This window comes from Sarcophilus harrisii, chromosome 1 (genome assembly GCF_902635505.1).
Source record: "Sarcophilus harrisii chromosome 1, mSarHar1.11, whole genome shotgun sequence".
In the NCBI taxonomy this organism is placed as follows: domain Eukaryota; kingdom Metazoa; phylum Chordata; class Mammalia; order Dasyuromorphia; family Dasyuridae; genus Sarcophilus; species Sarcophilus harrisii.
In genome coordinates, this window is record NC_045426.1 from 318,658,677 (window position 1) to 318,683,074 (window position 24,398).

The window sequence follows — 24,398 nt, forward strand, 5'->3', positions numbered from 1 at the left end:
AATACTAGATGATGACCAGTTCTGATGGATCAGGCCATCCTCAGCAACGAGATCAACCAAATCATTTCTAATGGAGCAGTAATGAACTGAACTAGCTATGCCCAGAAAAAGAACTCTGGGAGATGACTAAAAACCATTACATTGAATTCCCAATCCCTATATTTATGCACACCTGCATTTTTGATTTCCTTCACAAGCTAAATTGTACAATATTTCAGAGTCTGATTCTTTTTGTACAGCAAAATAACGTTTTGGTCATGTATACTTATTGTGTATCTAATTTATATTTTAATATATTTAACATCTACTGGTCATCCTGCCATCTAGGGGAGGGGGTGGGGGGGTAAGAGGTGAAAAATTGGAACAAGAGGTTTGGCAATTGTTAATGCTGTAAAGTTACCCATGTATATATCCTGTAAATAAAAGGCTATTTAAAAAAAAAAAGACACATACATTGCAACTTCCTATATATGAGATGAGATTATAATTTCTAGCGTTTGAAGCATTCTGATATGTACTATACAGAGAATTAAGTTGGCATTTATATACAGAATTTCATAAATAATAATAATAATAATTACTAGCATTTATATATTTTAAGGCTTTCACAGTGCTGTATGCATCTTATCACATTTTATCTTCACAACAACCCTGTGAGGTGGATACTATTATTGTCACCATTTTACCAATAGGGAAACTAAGCTGAAAGATTAAGCAGCTTTTCCATGATATATGGTAGAATTTGAACTAAGACTGCTGATTCTAAGTCCTACACTCAATGGGGCAGAGAGGAAAGGAGAAAGGGAAAAAGGAAGAAAGGAGAGAATGAATGAACAAAGGAGGGAAGGGATGGAAATATTGACTTGGGTTTCCCAGTTTTGTTTTTTTTTTTGACTTTCTAGCTCAGAAACTGTTAACCCAGATATTTTGCATTATGAGGTATTATTTACACAGCAGTAATCTGAAGTATATCCACATTACTGAAAATTTTTTGTAAAATCTTGTTTTTGCACCTCCCATGTATATCTCTAATGGTACCGAAATCAGTGTAGTCCAGAGTATGCTACTTTCTGGTATAGTTCCAAAATAGCAACCCACAAAAATAGATATCAAACTGGGGGAACATTTCCAGTGGGAAGCCCCCAAGGATCCTTGGCCCTTATCCATGACTTTGATGAAGGGAAAGATGTCACTCTTATCAAGCTGACAGATTATATGAAGTTGAGAAGAATAGCTATTAAATAACTGAATCTGGTATCAACAAGATCTCAGCAATTGTTTGTATATATAATTAGAAAAATAATTTTAAAAAGAAAAAAACATGATCTCAGTAAACTTAAAAGGATAGTCCTAATTAATAAAATGTCTTTCCCCCCTTTGGAATGGTGTAGAGAACCTCCAATGATTAAATTTCCTTTCCTCATGCTTATCAGCATTTGTTCTGAAAGATAAAGTGAATGGCCTTTGAGAATTGAAATGACTTGCCCAGGATCATGCAACTAGTAAACACTCCAAGAAGATCATGAAATCAGTGACAAATTGGAGTTCTGCCTTTGTCAGACCTCATTTGGAGTACTATGTTCAATTCCAGAGGCCACATTTTAGTCAAGTCAAATAACATCAACAAGCATTTATCAGGTGCCTGTTATGTACCAGGCCCTGTGCTGAGTGTTAAAAGGACACTGACAAGTTGGAATACATCAAGTAGAATGGACAAGAAAGTACTCAAAGAACTGAAGGTGTTTAGTCGATAGATAAAAAATCTTGATGAGGCACATAATAACTCCCTTCACATATCTGAGGGGTCTTCATATGGAGCAAGATTGGGCTTGTTCAACTCGGCCTAGGAAAGCATAAGTTGGAACAATGAGAAGAAAGGCTGATTGCAAATCTGGAAGCTCCAAAGGCCAAGGGTCAGTTTAGATTTTCATCCTGATATTTCCAATATCTTGCATTATGCTTTGCACAGATTAGCTGCATAAGAAGCAAAAACACCCAACTACTCTGTGCTGTCCAAATCCTTAGATCCCCAGATCCTTAGAGCTGCCCAAAATGAAATAGTGTGCCATAAGAGAAAGCACTTTGTTACCACAAGACATGGTAAATGTCTCCTAGTCAGATATGGGTTGCCCTAAGGGACACTAGGAATAAGCCCATGGAACCTTTCATTTTATAAATTGGGAAACAGAGACCTTAGGAAGATTATCCAAGTTCTTATAGCTAGTAAGCACAGATAGGATCTGAATCCAAATCTTCCCAATACTGTCTAATACTTGATCCATGACACCACAAATGTCTTCATTTTATTTTCTTTAAACTTATATTTTTTCTTTTGAAATCACTTGTTTCCCCTTCAATTATTAAGGCACATGCATATAAGCAATCATGTATAAGAAGAGAAAAAACCAACAACCTTTTCTGTCCTAGATGCAATCATCAAAAATGCATCACTATGCTATTCAGTCACTGCATAGTCCCAAATCAGGAAACTTCTATTTATACTCACCGTGATGCTATCTTCATTCTCTCTGTTGGAAACATCTGTTGAAGTGATTTGATTACTTTTATTTGTAGTATCTCCAATATCATTAGGTGTGGTCTCATAATCTTAAAATAGAGAGAAAAAGAGAGTGAGAAGGAGGGAGAAGCAAAAAAGATTTTGTCTTTATTCTGCCAGTAACCACAAAACTCTAAGCCTTTAGTAAAACAAAAAGCACAACTAAAATACATGACAATTTTCTGAGAATTAATATTCTCCTTTGTAGCAGAGGCATTGTTAAGCTTACTAAACAAATCCAGTGCAATGTTGAGATCACATAAAGCCAAAAGTTTTTTATTTTTATCCCAGGATGTTTTTTTAATCAGTTTTTTAATGGGTCAAGTTCAAGTTGATTTATTTTCCTTGTGCATAATAAGATAACTTTGGCTATTAACTCATCACACAAAATAAAGGCAAAAGAGGAAGCTATAGTGATTGATAGGACAACTGAACTTTCATGCTTTCATAGATCTCAATGATCATCTAATCTAGTCATTCATGATCATTTTAATGGATGAGGAAACTGAGGCTCAAGGAGTAATTTGACTAATGTCCTACAAGAAATAATTGGCAGCTTGAACTATATAACCCATTTCCTGACTCTAAGCCTTGGAAGGGGGAAGTTGGGGTTAGAGGAGAGATGGATTGAAGAAGTAAGAATTGGAAGGGTAGAAAAACTCCAAATGAAATCATTAAAATTTGTTATTAGCTTAAAGATAGATTTCTATTTTTTAATGGTCTAGTTGTCAATTTGGGGGTTTCTGAATAATACGAGGGAAGGAAAATTGTTCCAATATATTAATATATTTTGAAAAAAAATTCAACTGTCTTATACCTCAAATGCATCTTCAATTTAAATTTCAAGCTTATTAATTCATTTTTCAAGACAAAGCATCATCTTGTCCTTGGTCTACTAGTAGCTGTTTCCTTCTTCAGTAATATAAGTAACAAGGAAAATATTTAGCAACTCTATGACAGCTAAACAATTTTTTTCAAGGTTGTTTTGTTCTGTTTTAGCCAATATCTTTTTCTTAGTAAATAAGTGTCTTTGATCAAAACTGAACAAATTACAAAGGAAACTGCTCTGACAAAATCTTAATGAAAATATTCCTAGGTTTTATTGTCTAAAATGTCCCCATAAGATCCAGAGTTATGGAATATAATTTGGTTTTAGCACAGATGTCTTTGGAGTTTAAATATAATACATAAAGGAAAATACTGATTTCTAGAATCATAGATATCAGAATTATATAGAATATTCTAGAATTATCATATGCAGAATCTTAGAAATAAATTTGAGAAGCTCTTATCCAAATCCCTTCCCATCTCTTCAATTTACAGATGAGGAGACTGTGGCCTTAAAGGATCACACAGTTTGCTAAAATTACCTATATGATGTCAGAAGCAGGACAAGAACCCAGTGTTCAATTCAGGGATTTTCCCACTACACTACCCTGTCTCTGCACTGCACCACAGTCCAATCAGTTCATATTTATTTATTTGAAGAATTATTTAATTATTCAAAGAATTTTTCTCATCCAAGGCATTTTTGTGATCTTAAGACCCAATAATTTTCCTCATCAAATTTGAGCCAGTATTGTTGTACTCCATCCCATTATTTCCAGTAGCTCACTGGATCCAGTGCATATGGGGATAAAGCATGCCAAAAGTGAATCAACAGCTTCTAGAACATAGCATTTTGACCCAAAGATCAATTGAAGAAATACAATCTGGGGCCAAGATGATGATTTTTTAAAAAGAAAAGTTTTAAGTTCCTGGAAAAGACACCAGCAACATGGTTCATTTAAAAGAAATATAAAAAGAAACATTTAGGTCATGATTTGCACATTTTCCCCAATCCCCTACCTCCCTTAAATTTTTTTTTGAGATTCCAACTATAAACTATTCCAGGACCTTAAAAACTATATATAATTTACATGTTATGTACACACAATTCACATCACAAAGTAACACGTGCAGAAAATCATCCAAAACACCCCTATAATACCTCTGATTCCTCTATTTAAGGGGAAGCAGAAAGGGAAAAATGACTACCTGAATAAATTCAAAATAGATCAAGGCAACACGATTGCCAAGTGAAAAAAGCATCAGTTGGGCAACATATATAGTATGGTACAAAAAAGCAATGTTTTAAGAACCTTTGGTAACTGTCAAATCATGAATCAACTTCTCCCAGCAACCCATCCCATTCAGCTACATCCCAACCCAAAATACAGGGGTGGTTTGGAAACCTAGTAAAGATGAGCTTTCACACTCAGGAAAAATACAACCCTTTTTTCAACTGAAATATCAAAAAACAGTTCAGGTCTTCCCTATTTTGTCCTAAACTTATTTTCTGCCATGGACTTTTCTTTGTTTTTTTTAAAACAATAATAAAATATAGGATCTGGACCTTGCTAGGACTTAATTAATGCTCTATGGTGGTCCCAAATGGCCAAAAAATTTATAGGGTCACAGGATTTTGGAGTTTGTAAAGAAGCTTAAAGGTCATTTGGGTCAACCCCTTCATTTTACTGATTCTTTATAGTTGCACTCCCAGTGCTTAACACAATTCTTGGCACATGGGGGCACTTAATAAATATTTGTTCATTGATTAATTAATAAAGAAAATAGAATACGAGAAGGATAATGATTTGCTTAAGATCACACAATCATAATAAAAGAACAGGCATTAAAATGAAGAACTAGAACCCAGGACTTCTAACTCCTCATCATGTTTTCTTTCTATCATACAACATTAATTTACAATTTCTAAGAACAGAAATAGGAGGGGAAAGTGCCATTTTGCATGCTTCTACACTTGCAATTAAATAGTATTTAAAAATGGGTCATTAATATTAAATATTATTAAAGTATTACTTTAAAATCATATAGCAATTGGGGTGTATGTTTAACTGAATGTAATAGTTCATCTTTTAGTTTAGATTTCATTTTAATCATACATGTTTTGCAAAAAAAAAAAATTCAGAAAAGAAAATACCATAGCCACCATAAAGGTCAATATCGTAATTTGGGTCTGTACCTAAACAGCAAAACAAAACAAAAAGAAAAGAAAAGTTTGTAAATACACATTCTGGAGTTACAAGGTTGCTAGTCTTTACTGGCCCTCTAACATTCAAAACAGGCTTCTTAGCCTATATTCAATGACATTATTTTGCAAGAGATGCTGATATTAGCCAACTTTGCTTCACATTAAAGTAACACCCAAAATAACAAAGATATCATTTACTTCTGAGGTGAGGGGGGGGAAGGAACTGCAGACATAATGGCAAATTAAAGCATAATTATTAAATAATCATCTTTCTATACCATAGTTATTCTAATTGTAATTTTATTTATTTTAGCCCTCTTGTTTCAGATAACAAAAATAATTTTCTGTTTATTTTTACTTACCCCATTTGAGAGGTTTTATTGTTCTTATTTACCATATTTTATTTATTTACATAGATAGGTACATGATTAGTACCTACCAATGCAGCCTTAAATATTGTCACTATAATAAAAGTACACATTTACTTTACACTTCAGCTTCATTTCGGTTTCCCAAAATGAATGCATTCCATTTGTCAAACCCTGAGACTAAAAGAATTATACCTAAGAAATTAACATATATTTACTGATATTATTTATGTAGAAAAAATGATTGTAAACAAACATTTTCTAGGAAGGAATTCCTCTATTAAAGTGCTCTAACTTGGCATGGAAGAGACCCTGGCTGTTCCAAGTTTATGCCAAGAGGGTAGTTTCTGATAGATTCTTCCAAGCTGGAATCACAAGTTCTATGATGAATGTTGTGTCCATTGTCTGAGAACTAGTCAACTTAAGCACAGACAGGTAATCCCCAAGAAGTGAATATTTTCAAGCATAACCACTCCTGTATACTGCCAACTAAAGTATAGAAGGATTACCAGCTATATCACAGATGCAGGATCCACATCCCATAAAGAAATAAAGTTTTTAAAAAAGGGAGTTTCAAAATACTAACACAATGATAAGAGATCATTAGCTTGATTTTTTAAAATTTGTTTTTGTTTCTCTTTTGAAGATATCACAGGGTTTAGAGAATTGCATTTTAAGGTATTATGAAGGGATATGACTAAAATTTTTTTTTCAAATAATAATAGGTGATTGGAGCATTTGTGACTTATTCTCCAGCCAGATCTATATGGAAATCTTTGTAGAAATGTTTAATATGGAAATGATGGGAAAATGTTTTTGAAGCAAATTGAAAAAGCAAAGCTTGTAAATCAATTCTTATAAATCTTAAATTCTCAGAAATCAATTATACTCTCTCTTCAAATATGACAGATACTATAACTACTTTTTCGATCAATGTATGATTAAGGTTTCCTTTGTATCCATTTATTCTTCAGGAAGGGGAAATTTTTTAGAACATAATTCTAATGGAGAAATTAAATGGAGAAATTAAAAAACTAAGAATATTTACCCAATCTTCAACAACACAAGAAGTTCTGTTTGGGGAACTTACTGTGGACTTAAAGAAATTTCATTGTTTTCCACATTCAGTAAATCAGCCAATCAGTTGATAATTATTAATTCTCTACTATCTACCAAATACTATGCTAAGTACTGGTGATATAAAAGTGAGACAATCCTTATTGTCTTAAGAAAAAGTTTACTTATCAGAGAATGGTGACTACAATGAGGAGTTTTATTTAATGCATTCACAGATTTAGAAAAAGAAAATTTCATCATAAGTAGAGATACTTCCTAGGGTAGAAGTATCTTTGCAGTCTACAAAATATTTGATTTGCAAGTATTGCTACTGAGATTTAGTCAACATTGGCTGGTCATAGGAAAAACATTCTAAAATCCTCTCTCTCTCCTCACCTTAGTAGCATATGAAGAAAGGAGGATATATGGAATGGACCCATACATGTTTTCTCTTAGCTCCACCTCTATTACTGTCAATTTCTGACATTGCCAGTGCTTACAAGACATCCTTCAGAAAAGTCCCCATCTCTCTGTCAATGGTCTAGAATTATAAGAATTGATTCAACTTGCTAAGAAAAAAAATTATCCAATGTTGGTGTCATCCATTTTTAGTCAGAAACCAGTCAGTTTCTACAACTTAATGGTTTCTGAAAAATCTTCCATTTTTACATATTAATACTATGAAGATTAAGGGATGGCATCATTTAAGACAAAATTTTAACCTAGCTTGCTAAATACCATATAAGTTTATTTTAGTCTTGTTGAATTAAGAGAGCACCCCAAATAAACATATTTTCCAAACAGCACCCAGAGAAAAATCTTAGGAGTGGCAAATCTACTCTAGCAACAATCATTTAAGGAAAATAAGATGGAATATATATATATATATATATATATATATATATATACTTTAAAACAGACAAATTAGCCTTTAGTTTTGAAATATAATTCACTGTTTCTGTATTTTTGTTATCAATTTTTCTTTCAAAATGTGTCCTTTTCTAGTGCTATGAATCTAAATGCAAGTTTTGCTTACTATATATAGCCAGGATAACAAAGCCTATACCTTCTGAGAGGCATTCTATTTTCTAACTCACTTTTTCTATCTCCATGAAAACTATTGTCACTTAACTTTCTTGGCAATGATATCTAAAGTTAGCACAAAATCATGAAATTAGAAGAAAGTGTCTAGGAACATAGTACTCTCCCCACCCCCATCCCTTAACATGCTCACTCTTCTGAGTCTGGCAAAGACAGACTCCACAGACTTATCCACTGTCACTGTTCTTAAGTCTTAGGGCATCTATCACACTGGGGGAAAATCTCTGGAGATGGACTTATGAGAACAGTTTCACTAGGACTAGAGCAGGCCATTAGTTTTTATCAAATTCAGTAGTTTGACTGTAGCAAGAACTAAATCAAATGAAAACTTCAGTTATGTTTACTCTGCAAGCCTTATAATTTCATCACTATCATTCTTTTTGAGGCTTGTATAGATAAAAAGTCTCTCATCATCTCCTAGTAATTCTGTTTGTTTTAAAAATACAGCTGCAGCAGGTTGAATTCTGAAAATCCTGGAAAGATGCACGAACTGATGCTAAATGTTAGGAGAACTAAGAGAACATTGTACACAGCAACATCAAAATTATGTGATGATCAACTGTGATGGACTTAGCTCTTTTCAACAATGAAGTGATTCAAGGCAATTCCAATAGACCTGTGATGGAAAGGATCTGCATGAAGAGGATCAAAGAATAGGATTTTCACCTTTGCTGTTGTTTGTTTGCTGGTTTACTTGTTTTTTCTCCTCTTTTTAATTTTTTTTCTGTTCATCTCAAGTATAAAAGGTCATCTCAAGTATTAAAGTTTCTGGCAGCTGAATTAATACATAGTAGTTATGAGTAATCCAACTTTAAAGATTTATGCAAGAATAAGATGATAGATTTAGAGCTAGAAAGTCCAGCTCTCACATTTTACAGATGACAGAGATGAGGCACAGAGATTAAATGACTTAACTGAGGTTCTGCTGCTGTAAGTGGCAGATTTGAATCATGGTCCTCTGGAAGGAAATTTGGAAATCTGGTAGTTCTATTACCTCACTGAAGGGACAATGAAAATCATTCAAAGAGTCAGGAAAGAGGAAACAGGACCAAGTTTGTCCCAATGCCCACATATAGTGCAAGTGTAGAAACTAACCAACTGTTAAATAATTATTCTTATTGTTGAAGTGTTAGGGAAGTGTTATATTAGGGAATAATATAAAAAGTACTTTTTCTCATGGTCAAATTCTATTTTCTGAAAAGAATGATTCAGTTCTAGCTGTGACATAACTGGCTTCCAATTTTATTCCTTACCTTCTGATGAAAAAACTAATATTTAGCATTGGCAAAGCCATAGAGTAAGAAGGCAGAATTCAGACATATAACAATCTTGATGACCTCCACATGAGAGAATAAATGCCTTCCATGGGCACCCTTAATTATATTGTGTATCGCCTCTGGACATTTAGGTTACTGACACATTTATGACACATATTGGTTGTCTGATCCTTAGCAAATCATTTAATATGTTCGTGCTTTAGCCATTTCTCTAATACTAGGAATTGTAAAGAAGATGCTGACTTGCAGTGGTAGAAAACTTTCCTCAATGGTAGCTTCTGACATCCATGAACGTATAGCTCCAATTCTAATCCCTATCCTTAAAGCTGAGGCACCAAGAGCTCAGTCCTAAATTCAATTTGATTTAATTAAAAAAAAACATTTAAGTGCCACTGTGTGTAAGGGATGCAACAAACTTACAAACTTACAATGCTGGGGATAAAGCAAATCCAGCCACCATCATCTTAATTCCCAACTAAATAAATGATATAGGAAAATTTAAGAAAACCACAGAACTATTTACTTTAGCTCTTTTTATTATGCTAGCCAAGGCCTTTCATTTCTTCTGTATCTAATGAATAAACCGTATGTCGGAAAACTCCTGGATTTAAAAGAAAAACATTTGTAGGATAAAAACAATAATATTTTTGGAAAAGAGATGGCATGACACAGGGATGTATTTTCCATTCTATTGCCAAGGTATAAATAACAACCCAAACAAGAAAGCCAAACAACATATAACTAAAAGAAACATCTGTTTTCTACTTTATGGTCTCAGTCTATTGCAAATGCATTAAAAAATCTCTTTCATTTCAATTCAGATTTTTAGTAGAGTTAAAAAAAAACTTTTCAGAAATCCATACGATAAAACAACAGAATAAATCAACAATGAATTGTTCTTTTTGGCTATCCCTTCATTGCTCTTTGAAAAATGTCCCTTAAGATATAAATCTGAAGTTTTCTATCTCTATAAAATTGGGAAGTTAAACTATATGACTTCTAAGGTTCCTTCCCATCTCTAAATCCATCCTATAATCTCACTTTTTTTGCCTTTCCTTCTCCTCCTTCTCTTCCTCCCCCTTATTATCTATCTCTCTCTGTCTCTATCTCTGTGTGCATCTCTCTGTGTGTGTGTCTCATTCTCTGTGCCTGTTTCAGTCTCTCTGTGTGTCTGTGTTTCTCTTTCTCTCTTTCTCTCCTGCTCTCTTTTTCTCCATGGTTCTGTTTCTATCTCTATTTCACAGCAAAACTATGATTTCACTGACATAAGCATTCTCTCTGTGACACCTGCTCCAAAAATGAATCTTAGAAAGTTACCTAGGACGAGAGATTAAGAACCTTGCCCAGTATTAGAAAGCCATTATCTCTCAGAGGCAGAACTTCCTGACTTGGAGGCTGACCTCCATTTTCACTCTGCTGCTCTCCTCCCTTCCTCAGTAGAAGCTTCTCTTAGTAGAAGATTAAACACCAGAACTGGGGATTCAGGCTACCTAGATTTTGTGCACAGGGCTATCACCCATTTGCTTTGTAGCACTGGGAAAGTCAATTAACTTTTCCTACATCAAATGACTCTTCCAAAAGACAGATAAAATAATAGCATTCTCTTTGCCAACTTCACAGGAGCTTTCTGAAGCATAATTAATTAACATTAGTGCTCCTGGGAAACAAAAAGCTATTTAAGTATAAATCTTAATTATCATAATTATTATAACTTTAAGTCCTAACCATACTCTTTAGGACACACTCAGGTATTTAAAGCAGAGATGCAGACTGAACTGGCTGCTTCTCCTGTGACACACATCTTGCTCTGGTGTATGAAACAAGAGTTAGCAGAAAATCTGAAAGAGGCTTTAGATGAACTTTACATTTTCTCATTCCCCATATTTGGGGAAACTTTAACATTTGGGAGAATTGAAAAAGACTACCCTTTCAGATATCATGCCATTTCTCCTGCAAATCTTTAAGGCAATCATTGGGTATTATGCTTGTCTATTTATACAAAACATGTTAACTCAAATGGAAACTCTATGAAGGTAGGGACTGCTTAATCTAACTTTGGTATTTCATAGGATCAAAGATTCAGTGCTAAAAGGGCCCTTAGAGGCAAATTAATACAGTCCTTCATTTTTATAGATGAGGAATCTGAGGCATAAAGAATTTAAGGGTCATACATCCAGTGTTGTACAGATAATAAGAGTCTGGGATGGGATTTAAACTCAGGTCTTCCTAATTCCAACTCCAGTGCTCTATCCACTACAGCATTTTACACTAAAAATAGCTTTCAGCACCCAGCACAGTAATTTGATCATATTTGGAACAGCTATGTCAATTGTTTTGTCTAGAAAACTGTCAATAAGGAAGCTTCCTCTAGCAATGCAGTCTGAATGAGTTGCCCAAGACATAGAGAGGTTGTCCAGGGTCAGAGACCAAGAGGTATTCAAGTCCTCTGAATTGAGTCAGGATCTTCTGGCTCTCTATCAGGATGCCATACAGTCTTGACAATAACAAGCTCATCATAAATTATTACTAAACTAAATGGGAATAATGAATAATTCTCTATGGACGGAAAGAATGATAACTAATTTTGTATAGTGTTTTGAGGTTTGCAAAGTACTTTACATATACTATTAAATTAATTAGCTTCTGTTAAAATGACTATTAAATGAATAAACTTAACTTCTTAGAATTCTACACACTGATTTTGCTCTTCAAGGTCAAATATAAATGTTACAGTTAGCACTGGTCTATATAAAGGGCTATATTATTATTTTAATAAAATATCTTCTAATATGCTCTAATTCAAAAATTATTCATGCAATATGATGGGCAACTTTCTTGACTTTAGAGATACAAAGACAGACTGAAAGCCAGTTCCTGTCCTCAAGAAAGAAGTTTGAATCCTACATTGGGGGGGGGGGGGGGATAGAGAAGAGGAAGTATATAGAAGAATGTTTCTTGATATTTCCAAGGTGTTCTTTTCCTGATATAGTTTCCAAAAAGAAACTACTTTTAGGGAACAAATAGAAAGTAAAAGTTGTACTACCTCCCATTTAATGTAATTTGTTCTTATAGTACTACTCAAAGGATCATGTTGTTGTTGTTCAGTTATTTCAGTCATGCCAGACCCTTTGTGATCCCATTTGGGATATTTTTTTTTTTTTGCAAAGATACTAGAATGATTTGGTATTTCCTTTTCCAGTTCATTTTACAGAGGAAGGAACCGAGTGGCAGCAAGATTAAGTGACTTAAGTGTGCAAGGTTACAAAAGTAGCAAGTTTCTGAAGTGAGAGTTGAATCTGTGTCCTTTGATTCTGTCTGAGTAAAAATGATAGATATTTATTCTGATTTATTAAAGGCTAAAAAATGTGATGACCCAAATAAGAATATAATACTATGGGTACCCTATTTAGATTGGCTTACATCCTGAAGTTTACTTGTAAATTATCCTTCTATTCATTTTTTTATGGAAACATTTACTCTTCAAGAAACATCACAGCCAGCACCATTTGACCAGAAAATCCTGTCATGGAACTCTTGACCATCTCACAAAGTCTAAATCTGATGCTTACCATCTCCATTAATTTCTATGAAATTTCTATAGAAACAATCTCACTGACTACCAATATTCTCTGGTCAGTAGTCATGCACCGTTTCATGTTCACCAAAGTGCTTTTAACATATGTGGGATTAAATTCCCATTGTAGCTATACCTTGGATCAATTTCATCTTGGACAATTTTAAAAAAAAATTTTTTTTTGCCTGTAAGCTAAATAAGATACATCACAACTTTAGAAGAGACTTTGAATAATTTATGTTCTTTTGTATCGGCATCTGCATTTTCTACCTATCATATACTCAGAATCCAGAAAGTGAAGAATTCAGCTGAAGAAATTCAACACATATTCTTACTTCCACCTGTCTAAAGCACCTTTATCCTATGCATCTACATTAATTCTTACTTATATTCTCTCTCTCTCTCTCTCTCTCTCTTTCTTCTTCTTCTTTTTCTTCTTCTCCTTCTCTCCCCTCTTCCTCTTTTCTCTCTTTATCCCTTTCTCTGTCTTTCCATCTCTTCTACTCCTACTCTTTATTTCACCCTCTCCCTTTCAACTTTCTGTTCCAATTTCACCTCTCCCTGCCCTTAACATTCTCAGATATATTTAAAACTCAAGGAACAGCTCTTGGGCAATGATGTTCTTTTGATTGGCTTATAACAAGTTTTGAAAATGAATCAAGTCAAAGAGAAAAATAATCAGCAGAAACAGGTTTGTGAAGTCAATAAACTTGGTCTGCAATATATTGCTATTCTGTTATTTTCTCATTAAAACAAAAAATTAATAGTCACATTCTCAAAGTTTGTGCATGCAAAATAATTACAAGTCAAAAACTGTGTTCTTTTAACTCTGGCTATTCTTTTTTGGGGTAAGAAAGGAGCTGGCCACCAGAACCAGGCATACAAGATAAACTCCAATAATTCTGTGTAGCCCAGACTATGTCCCTGGGTTAGCTGCTTAGGCAGAAGGAGTAGAACCTCCAGAGGATCCATTCTAGCTCCTTCCTCCCCTATGGAGATGCTCCTTCTTTCTCTTCCTAATCAGTGGCATTAGGGCAGACTTACGCATCCTCATCCTCTTAGTGAGACAAAACCAAGGAAATGACCAGGGAAGCGGTGCCAGGCAAAGCATCCAAATGGCTATTGTGGGGGAGATAGGGCCATGCTAGAAAAGTTGTATATGATTTAGAATGTTTATTATGAGCCTGACATGATGACAAGGCACCCATCTCAAAAAAATCCATACCTGCAACTTGAAAATGTGTGGGTGGGGGTTTCCTCCAATATCCTTGTGATCATCGGATCTGGGAGGTGCTGTTGATTCCAGTAATAATCTTTCTAAATATGGGAACCTAACAACCATTGGTTACTTAAGTTTCACTTACCTGCCACAGGATGCTGCTGGTTGGCTATGTACAATAAGAGTCTGAAAAGGTGAATCTTTGTAAGAAGGGATAAGAGGGGACCATTATCAGCAAGCATTTTCTTTTAGTGACTAATAAACTTCCTTCCATTTCAGTTTAGCTACTTATTTCATTTGACCTCTAAATTTAGTAGACTCAGCAGCTCTTGGAATGGAGCTGAGAAATTCTCCAACAGACATGTTTACTTTCTATGGTGTTTTTTTTTTTTTAACTTTTTAATAGCATAAGACAAAGAAGAAAAAGAAAAAAAGAAACTTTTACTCCTGATTAATGGCAAAATAAGATCTCAAAAATAAAAGCTTTCTTTTGTTTCAAGAAACCTTCACAATATGAGAGACTGCTCAGGGAATAATCTTAGACTGAGATTGATGTCAAGTCTATACATAACTCAACAAGAGGTAAACTGAGGAACAAGATGATGAAGAGAGCCACCCGCCTCCTAACAGAGAGGCAATGAATTCAATGTGCAAAACAAGGTATATGTTCTTGGACCTGGCCAATATGGGATTCATTTTACTTTACTATGCATATTTGCTATTAGGGATTGAGTTGAGGGGGGTGGGAGTGGTGCAGAAGTAGGTAGGAAAGAAAATAAATACTTGTTAATTGAAAAATTTTAATTTAAAAGAAAATGGGTATGGAATACTACATGCAATGTCAGACATAGTTAATATATTGGTTAGTTTAATGAAAGGATTTTTTTTCCTCTTTTAAAAATTCTTTTTATTGAGGTGATGCAAGGCAATTCCAATAGACTTGGGATAGAAAGAGCCATCCATATCCAGAGAGAACTCTGGAGACTGAATGTGGATCTTTTTGTTTGTTTTTTTTCTTTCTGATAGTTTTTTCCCCTTTTCATTTGATTTTTCTTGAGCAGTATAACAAATCTGGAAATATGTTTAGAAGAATTGCATATATTTAACCTACATTGGATTGCTTGGTGTGTAGGGGAGGGGAGAGGGGGAAGGTAAGCAGAAAAATCCGGAACACAAGGTTTTGCAAAGGTGAATATGCAAAATTATTTTTGCATGTATTTGGAAAAATAAAAAGTATTAAAAATTCTTTGTTATAAGGAATGAAAGACCTCTAAGAGGGAAAGAGAGGCATATTGGGAACTATAAGTGATATAAAAGCAAAAGTAATCAATAAAAATTAAAACAAAAAGAGAAATTGGAAACAAGGAATGCTTGTCAATAATAATATCTAGAGGACTCAAACTTCTTCAAAATTTAATTAGTTTTTGTAGTTATCAACTCTGCCCTGAGAAAGTGCATGTGTGTGTATGTATGTATGTATATATGTATATATATATATATGTGTGTGTGTGTGTGTGTGTGTGTGTGTATACATCATCTTTCCTGTGTTTGCCTTTTGTTTCTGAGAATCGGATTTAAATTGATCAAAATTACTAATGATGTTACCTTTAGAGAATCAAGGATATCTACTTCCACTGTTTAACAAGCCACTATAACCCCTCCTCACTTATCAACAGCTGAAATGCTTTGATGTTCTCAAAGAGGAGAAAATCTATTCCAATGCCCCACTTCAGTCACTATTAAAACTGGAACCAAGTTTATTTTAAGTAACCTTGTTCTCAACACAATAGTTGATTTGCTCATAACTCAGTATCATGATATCAATCAAGGACATTACAGATCCCAGAAGTGGGGATGTAGGGGGAAACAGGCCAGCCTAAAAGCAAAGAAACAAAACAAAATAAAATAGAAAACACCAGAATTTGACCTCAGCACTAATGCTATACTTATTCAAGCTACAAATTTTATTTGTAGCAGATATGACCTGGTCAAGACACTGATTAAGTATGGAAAATATTGGGTAAAAATTTCTTGACCAGGCAAACATTTGAAGGGAATGGAAGAAATTTAATTTTTCTTAATATAAGCATTTGATTTATATTACAGTTCCAAGTCTAAAACATCAACTTCCCACTCACTGCTGAGAAAACTGAATAATAGCAGCTCTCATTTATATAGCACATTAAGTTTGCAAAGTGTTTTTCTTTCAATGATCTTGTGAGATCTTTGTGAAGTTGGTAAGGTAGGAATCATGATCACCATTTTATAGATGAGAAAATTGTGACATATGATGATTAAAATGACTTGTGCAAAGCCTTGTAAGTAGGAAGTGGTAGTACTAGAATGCAAAACCAGATAGCCAGTGCTCTTTCTATCACACATCTTATAAAAACTTGAAACTTCTTCAACAAGGCTCCTTGCTATACATACTCTGGTGTCCGAATTTATTATTAGAATTACAGCTAATGAGTAACTCTAAGTCTATTTCTTCAGCTTTCTAACCATTTCTATTTGGTCACTCCCTACAAGTTTTTTTTTAAAATCTTCATTCTTTATTATGGCACAAACTTCAGGATGGGTGATAAATATGGACTGCAGACCACTCAAGTGAGAGATTTTACCTTGTCTTTCAAAATCCCAGAATGCTAAGAGAGAACCAACAATTCTTTGCATCTTTCATTTGAGATAGAAAATTGTGCAGACAGAAAGCCCACAAGAGCAGAGTTCAGTATCTAAACTTAGAATCTGCTATGTTCAATTCAGGAGCTAAGAAGCTTTTCCTCCCCATTACTGGTTAATAGCCGAGACTTACAACAGAGACCAGACAAGGAAGAAAGTGACTTGATCTCTGGGGTCCTGCTAATGCCACAGAATCTTAAGTTCTTTCAGTAGAGCTTCAAATGGCAGAATTAAGTCCTTTAGAATTAGGACTGTGGTTAAGACATATGACATGGCCTAAAACACTTAGGATTTTGCATTAAAAAGCTCCAAAATGGGAGTTTTTAACCTGCAGACCATGAATTTGATTTTTATATTTTCAGTGGAATTGGTTTCCTTGGTAATCCTATGTATTTTGTTTTATGTATTTAAAAATATTATTCTGAGAAGTCCAGCCTTCACCAAACAGTCAAAGAGGTACATTTCACCAAAAAGGGATAAAAACTCTTGCTCTAAAAAAGACCTACCCAAATGCCAAGTGCTTGTTTTTACTAGCCTTGGGAATGGCACCCTATAGGTCAACAGTTTTAGCTAGAATTCTCTCTTTACAAATAAGAGACAGAGCAACTATCTTTTCTGATGACCTACTATAGGCTTATAAAAGACAATACAGAATTATATTTGCCTTGATATAGAATCAATTGATAATAAATTGAATATGATTGAATATGGAATCAGTTATAAGCTCCATGAGGGCAGAAGCACTGCCTTTCTTTTGTGTCTCCAGCTCTTCTTGTGGATAATAAACATTTGTTGTTGACTAATACAAGAAACCTACTTTCATTTGATACCAAGTTTGTTTTAGTTTTTTTGTTTGTTTGTTAATTGGGGGAGGGGGTTGTTATTGCTGTTGTTGTTTCCTTTTCCTATTTCTGATACGTGAGCAGAGGTGAACATAAGGAAGGAGCTTTGAAGTTTCCACTTGAATGTAGATACCCCATCCCAGAGAATAAGAGAGCTGGTGTTTAATGCTACCAGCTATGTATAGAAAGAAACATAAGCCTGGGTGTGGGCTTGGGTGAAATGTGTCCTTATTCACTATGTGGGATTTAGAATGAAACTTCACTTTACAAGAACTACTGAATTAAATGTAAGGAGAAGCATTTGGTTTTAATTTTAAAACATCAGGAAATTATTGCATAAGAGAAAGGAAGGAAGGAAGGAAGGAAGGAAGGAAGGAAGGAAGGAAGGAAGGAAGGGAGGGAGGGAAGAAGGAAATGGGATAAAAATGAATGAATGAATGGACAAAAGAGAAATAATTTTTGAAGATAATATCACTTTTATATATGAACCTTATATAAACTTGTAGGTAGATTTTATCAATCAGTCAATGGCCTCTGCACACAAGCAATTTATATCATAAGAGGCCTTTGGAAGGGGACTGAGTTCAAATGCTAATTCACCTCTAGGTTGTGGCTGTAACCTAGTAGTAGTTAATGTATTTAAGCAAATAATAACCTTGGGCTTATTTTCTATTTTGTTTTATTTATTATACTGAGCTCACAGATGGGTGAGGTCCTACAAAGTTCCAGAGATTTTTTTTTTTATTTCAAAGACTTTATATAGTAGGGATGATAATTTCTACTGCCTTCAAGCAATGCTTTTCCTCATAACGTTATTTTGCCCACAGTTCCAACAATGGTGGAGCTGCTGCTCACTGGACAATGCTCAGGAAAGCAAAAGTCTTGGACTGTCTAATAGAGAGAGGTGGGATAGACCTGGAAGACAGGTGAGAACCACAACATAGCATCTAAAAAGAGTGAACATGAGAAATAGGAAAGGGGAAGAGGATGAAAAAAGGACAGAGATAAATAAGCCTAGGATTCTGGTGGTCTTTTGGATGCTGTGCCAAGAATGCAGTGCTAGAACCTAGAACTTTCTCTTCTGCATCTGTGCTAAAATGGAAATTATGAAACTAATCCGACACCTGTAAGTGAATAGATATGTTCCTGCCCTCACTATGGCAAGGAGACAAAAGGGTTAACTGAAAGGCAACTAGCATTCTAGGGATACAATTGGAAGTGACAGTCATTTGGTAATGAATCTTTATAGTGTTTAAAACGATCCAATTTAAATGACCTTCACACTTTTTTATTAAAAATATTTGCTTTTAATTCATGTGTCACATGCTATGAATTTGAACATACCACTACCTAATAGTACCATAGTATTAACTATAGCTGAGAGTTGGGGCTATAGCAACTTTAACTAAACAAATGCTAGCTATTATTATCCTCCTCCTTATACTCTTTATCCACCTCATCATTATCTGTGGACCCCAAAGTAACAATAATAACAACAAAAGGGCAAAAAAGAAAAAAAAAAAGGAAGAGGTTATATTTGGGATCGAAATTGTTTTCTAAAGAGAAATTTGAGAAACTAAGTCATTTTCTAGAAGAAAAAGCAATTTTTATCATTAGTTGATTGAGGTTTAGATGGACTAATAATGCTATAAAGCAGCTTTATGAAATTCCTATTTCATTGTACATTGGTCTTGTACTAACAGTTAAATTATATTCTGAAGAGAATTGTAGTGCCTTTATCTTAATTACTGGCTCTCACTTAAAAGAATCTTACAAAAAATGCACTGGTGTTTTCGGATTTTTTTTTTAACCCTAATACCCTAACTTTTACTGAAGTTTCACTCCCCAAATCTTCAAACAAGAAGTGGCTATAAATAAAAAACCTGGGATTTAGTTATAAATGTGTTCTCCCAAACACAGAAGAAAAAATAGTCAGCAGGAGATTTACTATTGTAAAAGCAGTTATATAGCCAAACTTACTTAAGAGGAAGATTTAATGGAAAAGACAACTGCCGGCAGTATCTGGGAAATAAATACAGATGTACCTTGCTTTGTGCAATAAATGTATTCCTGAGAAGTTATGTAAAAATAAATAAGTGAATTGATGAATAAAGTTATGTGTAAAGAGAACTGCTGTAAATCAAGACATTTAAAATGACTCTATTAAGGCATTCCTCTTCACTTGTGTTAATATTATCAAATGAGATAATATATGTGAAGAGCTTTGCAAATCTTACAAATTCAAGTTAGGAGGAGGAGGGGGAATTTGATGAGGGAGAGAATAGGAAGAGAATGAGGAGAAGGAGGGGAAGGAGGAGAAGAATCAGTCTCATCCCAGACCTTTAAATCTTCCATTGCATATTCCATCATTTATCTCTTCTCTCTATATTCCTTTGTTTTCCCTCTCCACTGATTATTTCTTCTATTTTCAAAAATTTGCTGTCTCCTTAAATGGGGTTAGGAATGGGAGTAAGGAATAAACCCTTCTCTCGACACTTTCCTCAAGTTCTACAATCCAATCAAACTACTCTCCTCTTTCTTTTGCCTTACTACTCCTCTAGTTAGAAAAATTGATACTTTCCTCTTACAACCCCTTGCAACCAGATTTCTATCCTCCACTCTACTGAAACAAGTTTCTCAAAACTCACTAAATCCAATAGGATACATCCTATTTTCATCTTCCTTGATCCCTCTACACTATCTGACAGACTGAACATTCCTGGTTCATGAAAATCTCTTCTCCTCTGGTGTCCATTGTAAAAATAAGAGATAGAAAATGCTTCTCTAGTTGCTACAGAGTCAGTGAAGACCAGTTCTTGTCACCAAAGTTTCTGACACCATCAAACAGTACAATATGACAAAGAGATATGGTTAGAAATGATGGAAGAGATGATGCATTATTATGGTACCTTTCTAAATAAAACTTCCTATAGATGTCATTTCCCTTACTTAAAATGGGAACTCTTGGAAGGCAGTTTCTGCTTTTTCATTTGAATTGCTGGTGCTTAGCATAGTTCTTTGCTATGTTCATTTCATGACAGGATTTTTCTGTTTTTCTTTCTGCCTCTGTGACTGTTCTATTTCCATTCTCCATTTCTAGTTTTCTATCTCTTCCTACCATTTAAATTTTAAGAAGCTTTTTTTCTTAGCTTATTCTTAGGCTATACTCTTTGCCCTGACATCATATCCACTCCTTTACTTTCAACTATAATATCCAGGAGGACTCCAGCTCTGACTTCTCTCCTGAGCTCCAGATCCATAATTCCAGTTTCCAGGTAGATATTTCTATCTCAATGACATCTCAAATCCAACATGTACAAAACAAAATTTATTTTCCCTCAAAAACATGATTCATTAGAGTGACATTTCTACAAGCATTTAATAGCATTAACATCCTGAAAGCACTCAGGCTCAAAACCTCAGAAATACCTCTGACTACTCCCTCTTTCCACTTCCCAATTTATCCATTATATCACTAAGTCCCATTGATTCCAACTCAGAAGAATGTTTTGCATCTCTCTCTTCCTCCAGAGTCTCACCATCTCACCCTAGGTCAGCATCTCATTATTTCACATATGAATGATATATTAATAACTCCTTGTCATTTTTGATCCTCTGAGCTCCAATCCATCTTATACATTACTGCCAGATTGAATACCCTAAAGTACAGTTCTGTTCATGTCACCACCACTCCCTCTCATAAAGCTTCAATGGGAAGTCACTAAATATAGAATAAGTTCTGCTCATACATTTCGTGAAGACAGAAATTATGTCCTCTGAATTGTATCTATCTCTTCTTGGAGCACAATGCTCTGCACAATCAACAGAAATTTCATAAATATTTATTGAACTATACTGTACTGACACTCAAGACCCTCCAAGATCTGTCTCCAAATTACAAAAAAAGTATTTTGTAATAATAATGATAACCCTCTGATTTATCTGTTTTATAAATTCATATTTTCATATTTACATTTACTTATATCAAACCATACCTGTATATATCACATTATGTGGAACTACTGTCCCATTAGTTGCTGCCTCTTATCATCTACGTTTCTTTCCCATTAGCTTCTGCCTTATTTTGCCTAAAAGGATACTTCCAGTTGGCTCTTAAATAGTCTACTTGCTCAAGCTTCTCTTCCCACATCCTTATGCTTTTCCATTTTTACAAATGCCTCAAGGCTTCACTTTGTAGACTTAGCACCTCATTCTATGATACCACATGAAGCAGAATGGAACAAAGACAATGAATTATTTCTAATAGAAACCCCACTGCTGGATCCAGGTTATACCCTGAAAGTTTGCCAGATATCATAGATAATACTTTTTCAAAATCTACTCAATTTTATAACCTATACCTGATACTGATACAGCAAATTCCTCTCAATTAGGGTAGCCAAGCCAGATTTATTTGATAATGAAACAGTTGAAGCCTGAGATCTGCTCAACCATTTTAAGGAATGAATTGCTTCCCCAGAGTAAATAAGAAGCTAGATAATGCACCCTACCTATTTTTTAATTTGCCAGAGAAGGTTGATCTGATTGATGTATTTTATTAAATTTCCCCTGGAGCTGCAAAAACTCACAAATTACTAATCCAATCCAACTACCCTTTTATCTTTACAACAACAGAATGCAGTGACTATTAGGGATCTGAATCTGTATACAGTCACAAAGGTGCCCTGTAACTCACCGTCATCAATTCCAGGACGGCCCATGAAGTGAGCCTGGACCCACTTCTCATCTTTGCCATACTCATTCTTGGCCATTAAGGTGTAGACACCATTGTTCATGTGAGTAGGATTATCCAGCTGAAGGCAGCCATGGTATTCGGTGTGATTGGTAACATGTATTTTAGTACAGATGTACTTAGACTCATTCAGAATGGCCCCTTGATAGAACCACTGCAGCGTCGGTTTGGGGTTTCCTTTCACAGTGAATGGAATGCACCAGTGGTGGTCTGAGGTTGGAGATTCGAGAAATGTGATAGTTGGTGCAACTAAATTAAAAGAGAGAGAGTTAATAGCACCAAAAGCCTTGGAAATATCCTCCCCCTTTTGTGCTCATGCTGGGGGAATTTTCTCATTAATTATTACATTAGAGTATGCCGTTTACCAGCAACTTTGGAAACCACTAGATTTTTATTGCATCACCATCAAATTTGGGTTAGGTTTCCTCAAAGAAGTCATGGAAAGATTTTTTTTTACTCTACTTGCAAACCCTCACATTGGCTCCCTCAATCTTCTCCCACCCCCACCCTCACACTGGATTCATAGAGTACTAAGCCTGGATAGATTGCAAAGGGAATTTAAAACCTGGGAGAAGTTTAGTTGACGTTTCTTTTTATTTATGACTTATAGTTTTCTTGGTGTTACCTGGATTTAGTCAAGACAGTGAGCACCAAAATACTGAAAGAAATTATTTCTTGGAAGTTTTGCCATGAACAGAAGTAGGAAGGAAAGCACTGGAAATTCTGTATAAAGTCTAAGGAGACTGTTATACATATACCCCAATACACACACACACACACACACACACACACACACACACCCCTCTACACACAACTCTATAAGTATAGTAACAGGAAACAGCATGGCATTATGCAATACACATAGCAGCTTTTAAAGTGGACTGTTTTTTTTCTGTTTTTGTATGCTGAGATCCTAGCCAAATGCCCAGTACAAAGTAGGTGCTAAAAAACTTTTATTTAATTGAACTGAACACTAGAAAGGACAATGACATTCATTCACTAACTTAACAGATGTTTGCTGAGCACTGTGGGAGATAACATAATAAATGAAACATAGTTCTAGCTCTTATGAAGTTTTGAGAAGATAGGACTATATATATAAATAATTACAGGGTGAAAGAGTTGCTGCTAATGCTTAATTTGATTATTAGGCATAATAAGTTAATATTTCATACTAGCAAAAATGGTTGATCATTTAAAGCCAGCATGTCATTTGTATAAATTGTGGATTTGTGTTGGTATCTCAAAAGTAAAATGACAATAACCTTATTTTTCTACATGTCTATATTCATCTCTAGATATTGGCAAAATGGTTACAGGTTATTTCAAGTCTGAGAATGAACTAGTCTTATTTGTGCTTTTAAAAAAAATCCAAAAAAAAAAAAAGTATTGTTGGGAATGGCAAAAAAAAAAAAATCCAAACATTCTCAGATAACTCCCATAAATTCAAATTTCTTGTCCTGATTTAAGAGTAAGGCCATAAAACTTTAAGTGAGTCACCTAAAAGTCATCCAACCAATGGCAAACCCAAGGATTGGCATTCAGACCATCTGCTTTCCTGTCCAGTGATCTTGCTACCCATCATTCTGACTTCTGTACCTATATCTGTACATACATACACACAAATATCTGTGCATAGGACTATGAATATGTCCTCCTGCACACATGTGCAAATATGTGCACACATATAGATATACCTACCCACATTAAATTTTTCTTAAGTCATAATAAGAAGTCCTAAGTTTGCTATACAGATTAACTATATATGGTATACATCTTTCTAACATGGAGATGCTGAAATGATTGAGGTGTTATCTGTAATTAGTTTTCTTGTTCTTTTTACTCTTCCTAAATCCTAAGCCACTCATTTTTAAAAAATTATTCTGAGAAGGGGTCCATAAGCTTTACCAGACTGCCAAAAGATCTCAATTTAACAAA

General features: G+C 34.6%; 1 protein-coding gene across 5 annotated transcripts in view; it reads right to left on the reverse strand.

The window, feature by feature from the left end:
* Positions 1-24,398, reverse strand: part of NTRK2 (neurotrophic receptor tyrosine kinase 2) — a 405,329-nt gene that overhangs the window by 290,909 nt on the left and 90,022 nt on the right. For 4 of the 5 annotated variants that reach the window (XM_031945456.1, XM_031945458.1, XM_031945459.1 and 1 more), the window contains exons 8-10: positions 22,404-22,709; positions 5,541-5,582; positions 2,507-2,607 (exon numbers count right to left, since the gene is read on the reverse strand). In XM_031945456.1, the coding sequence (XP_031801316.1) occupies positions 2,507-2,607; positions 5,541-5,582; positions 22,404-22,709 (449 nt within the window). The remainder of the gene's footprint in view (positions 1-2,506; positions 2,608-5,540; positions 5,583-22,403; positions 22,710-24,398) is intronic. The other variant, XM_031945457.1, reaches the window with a different exon arrangement.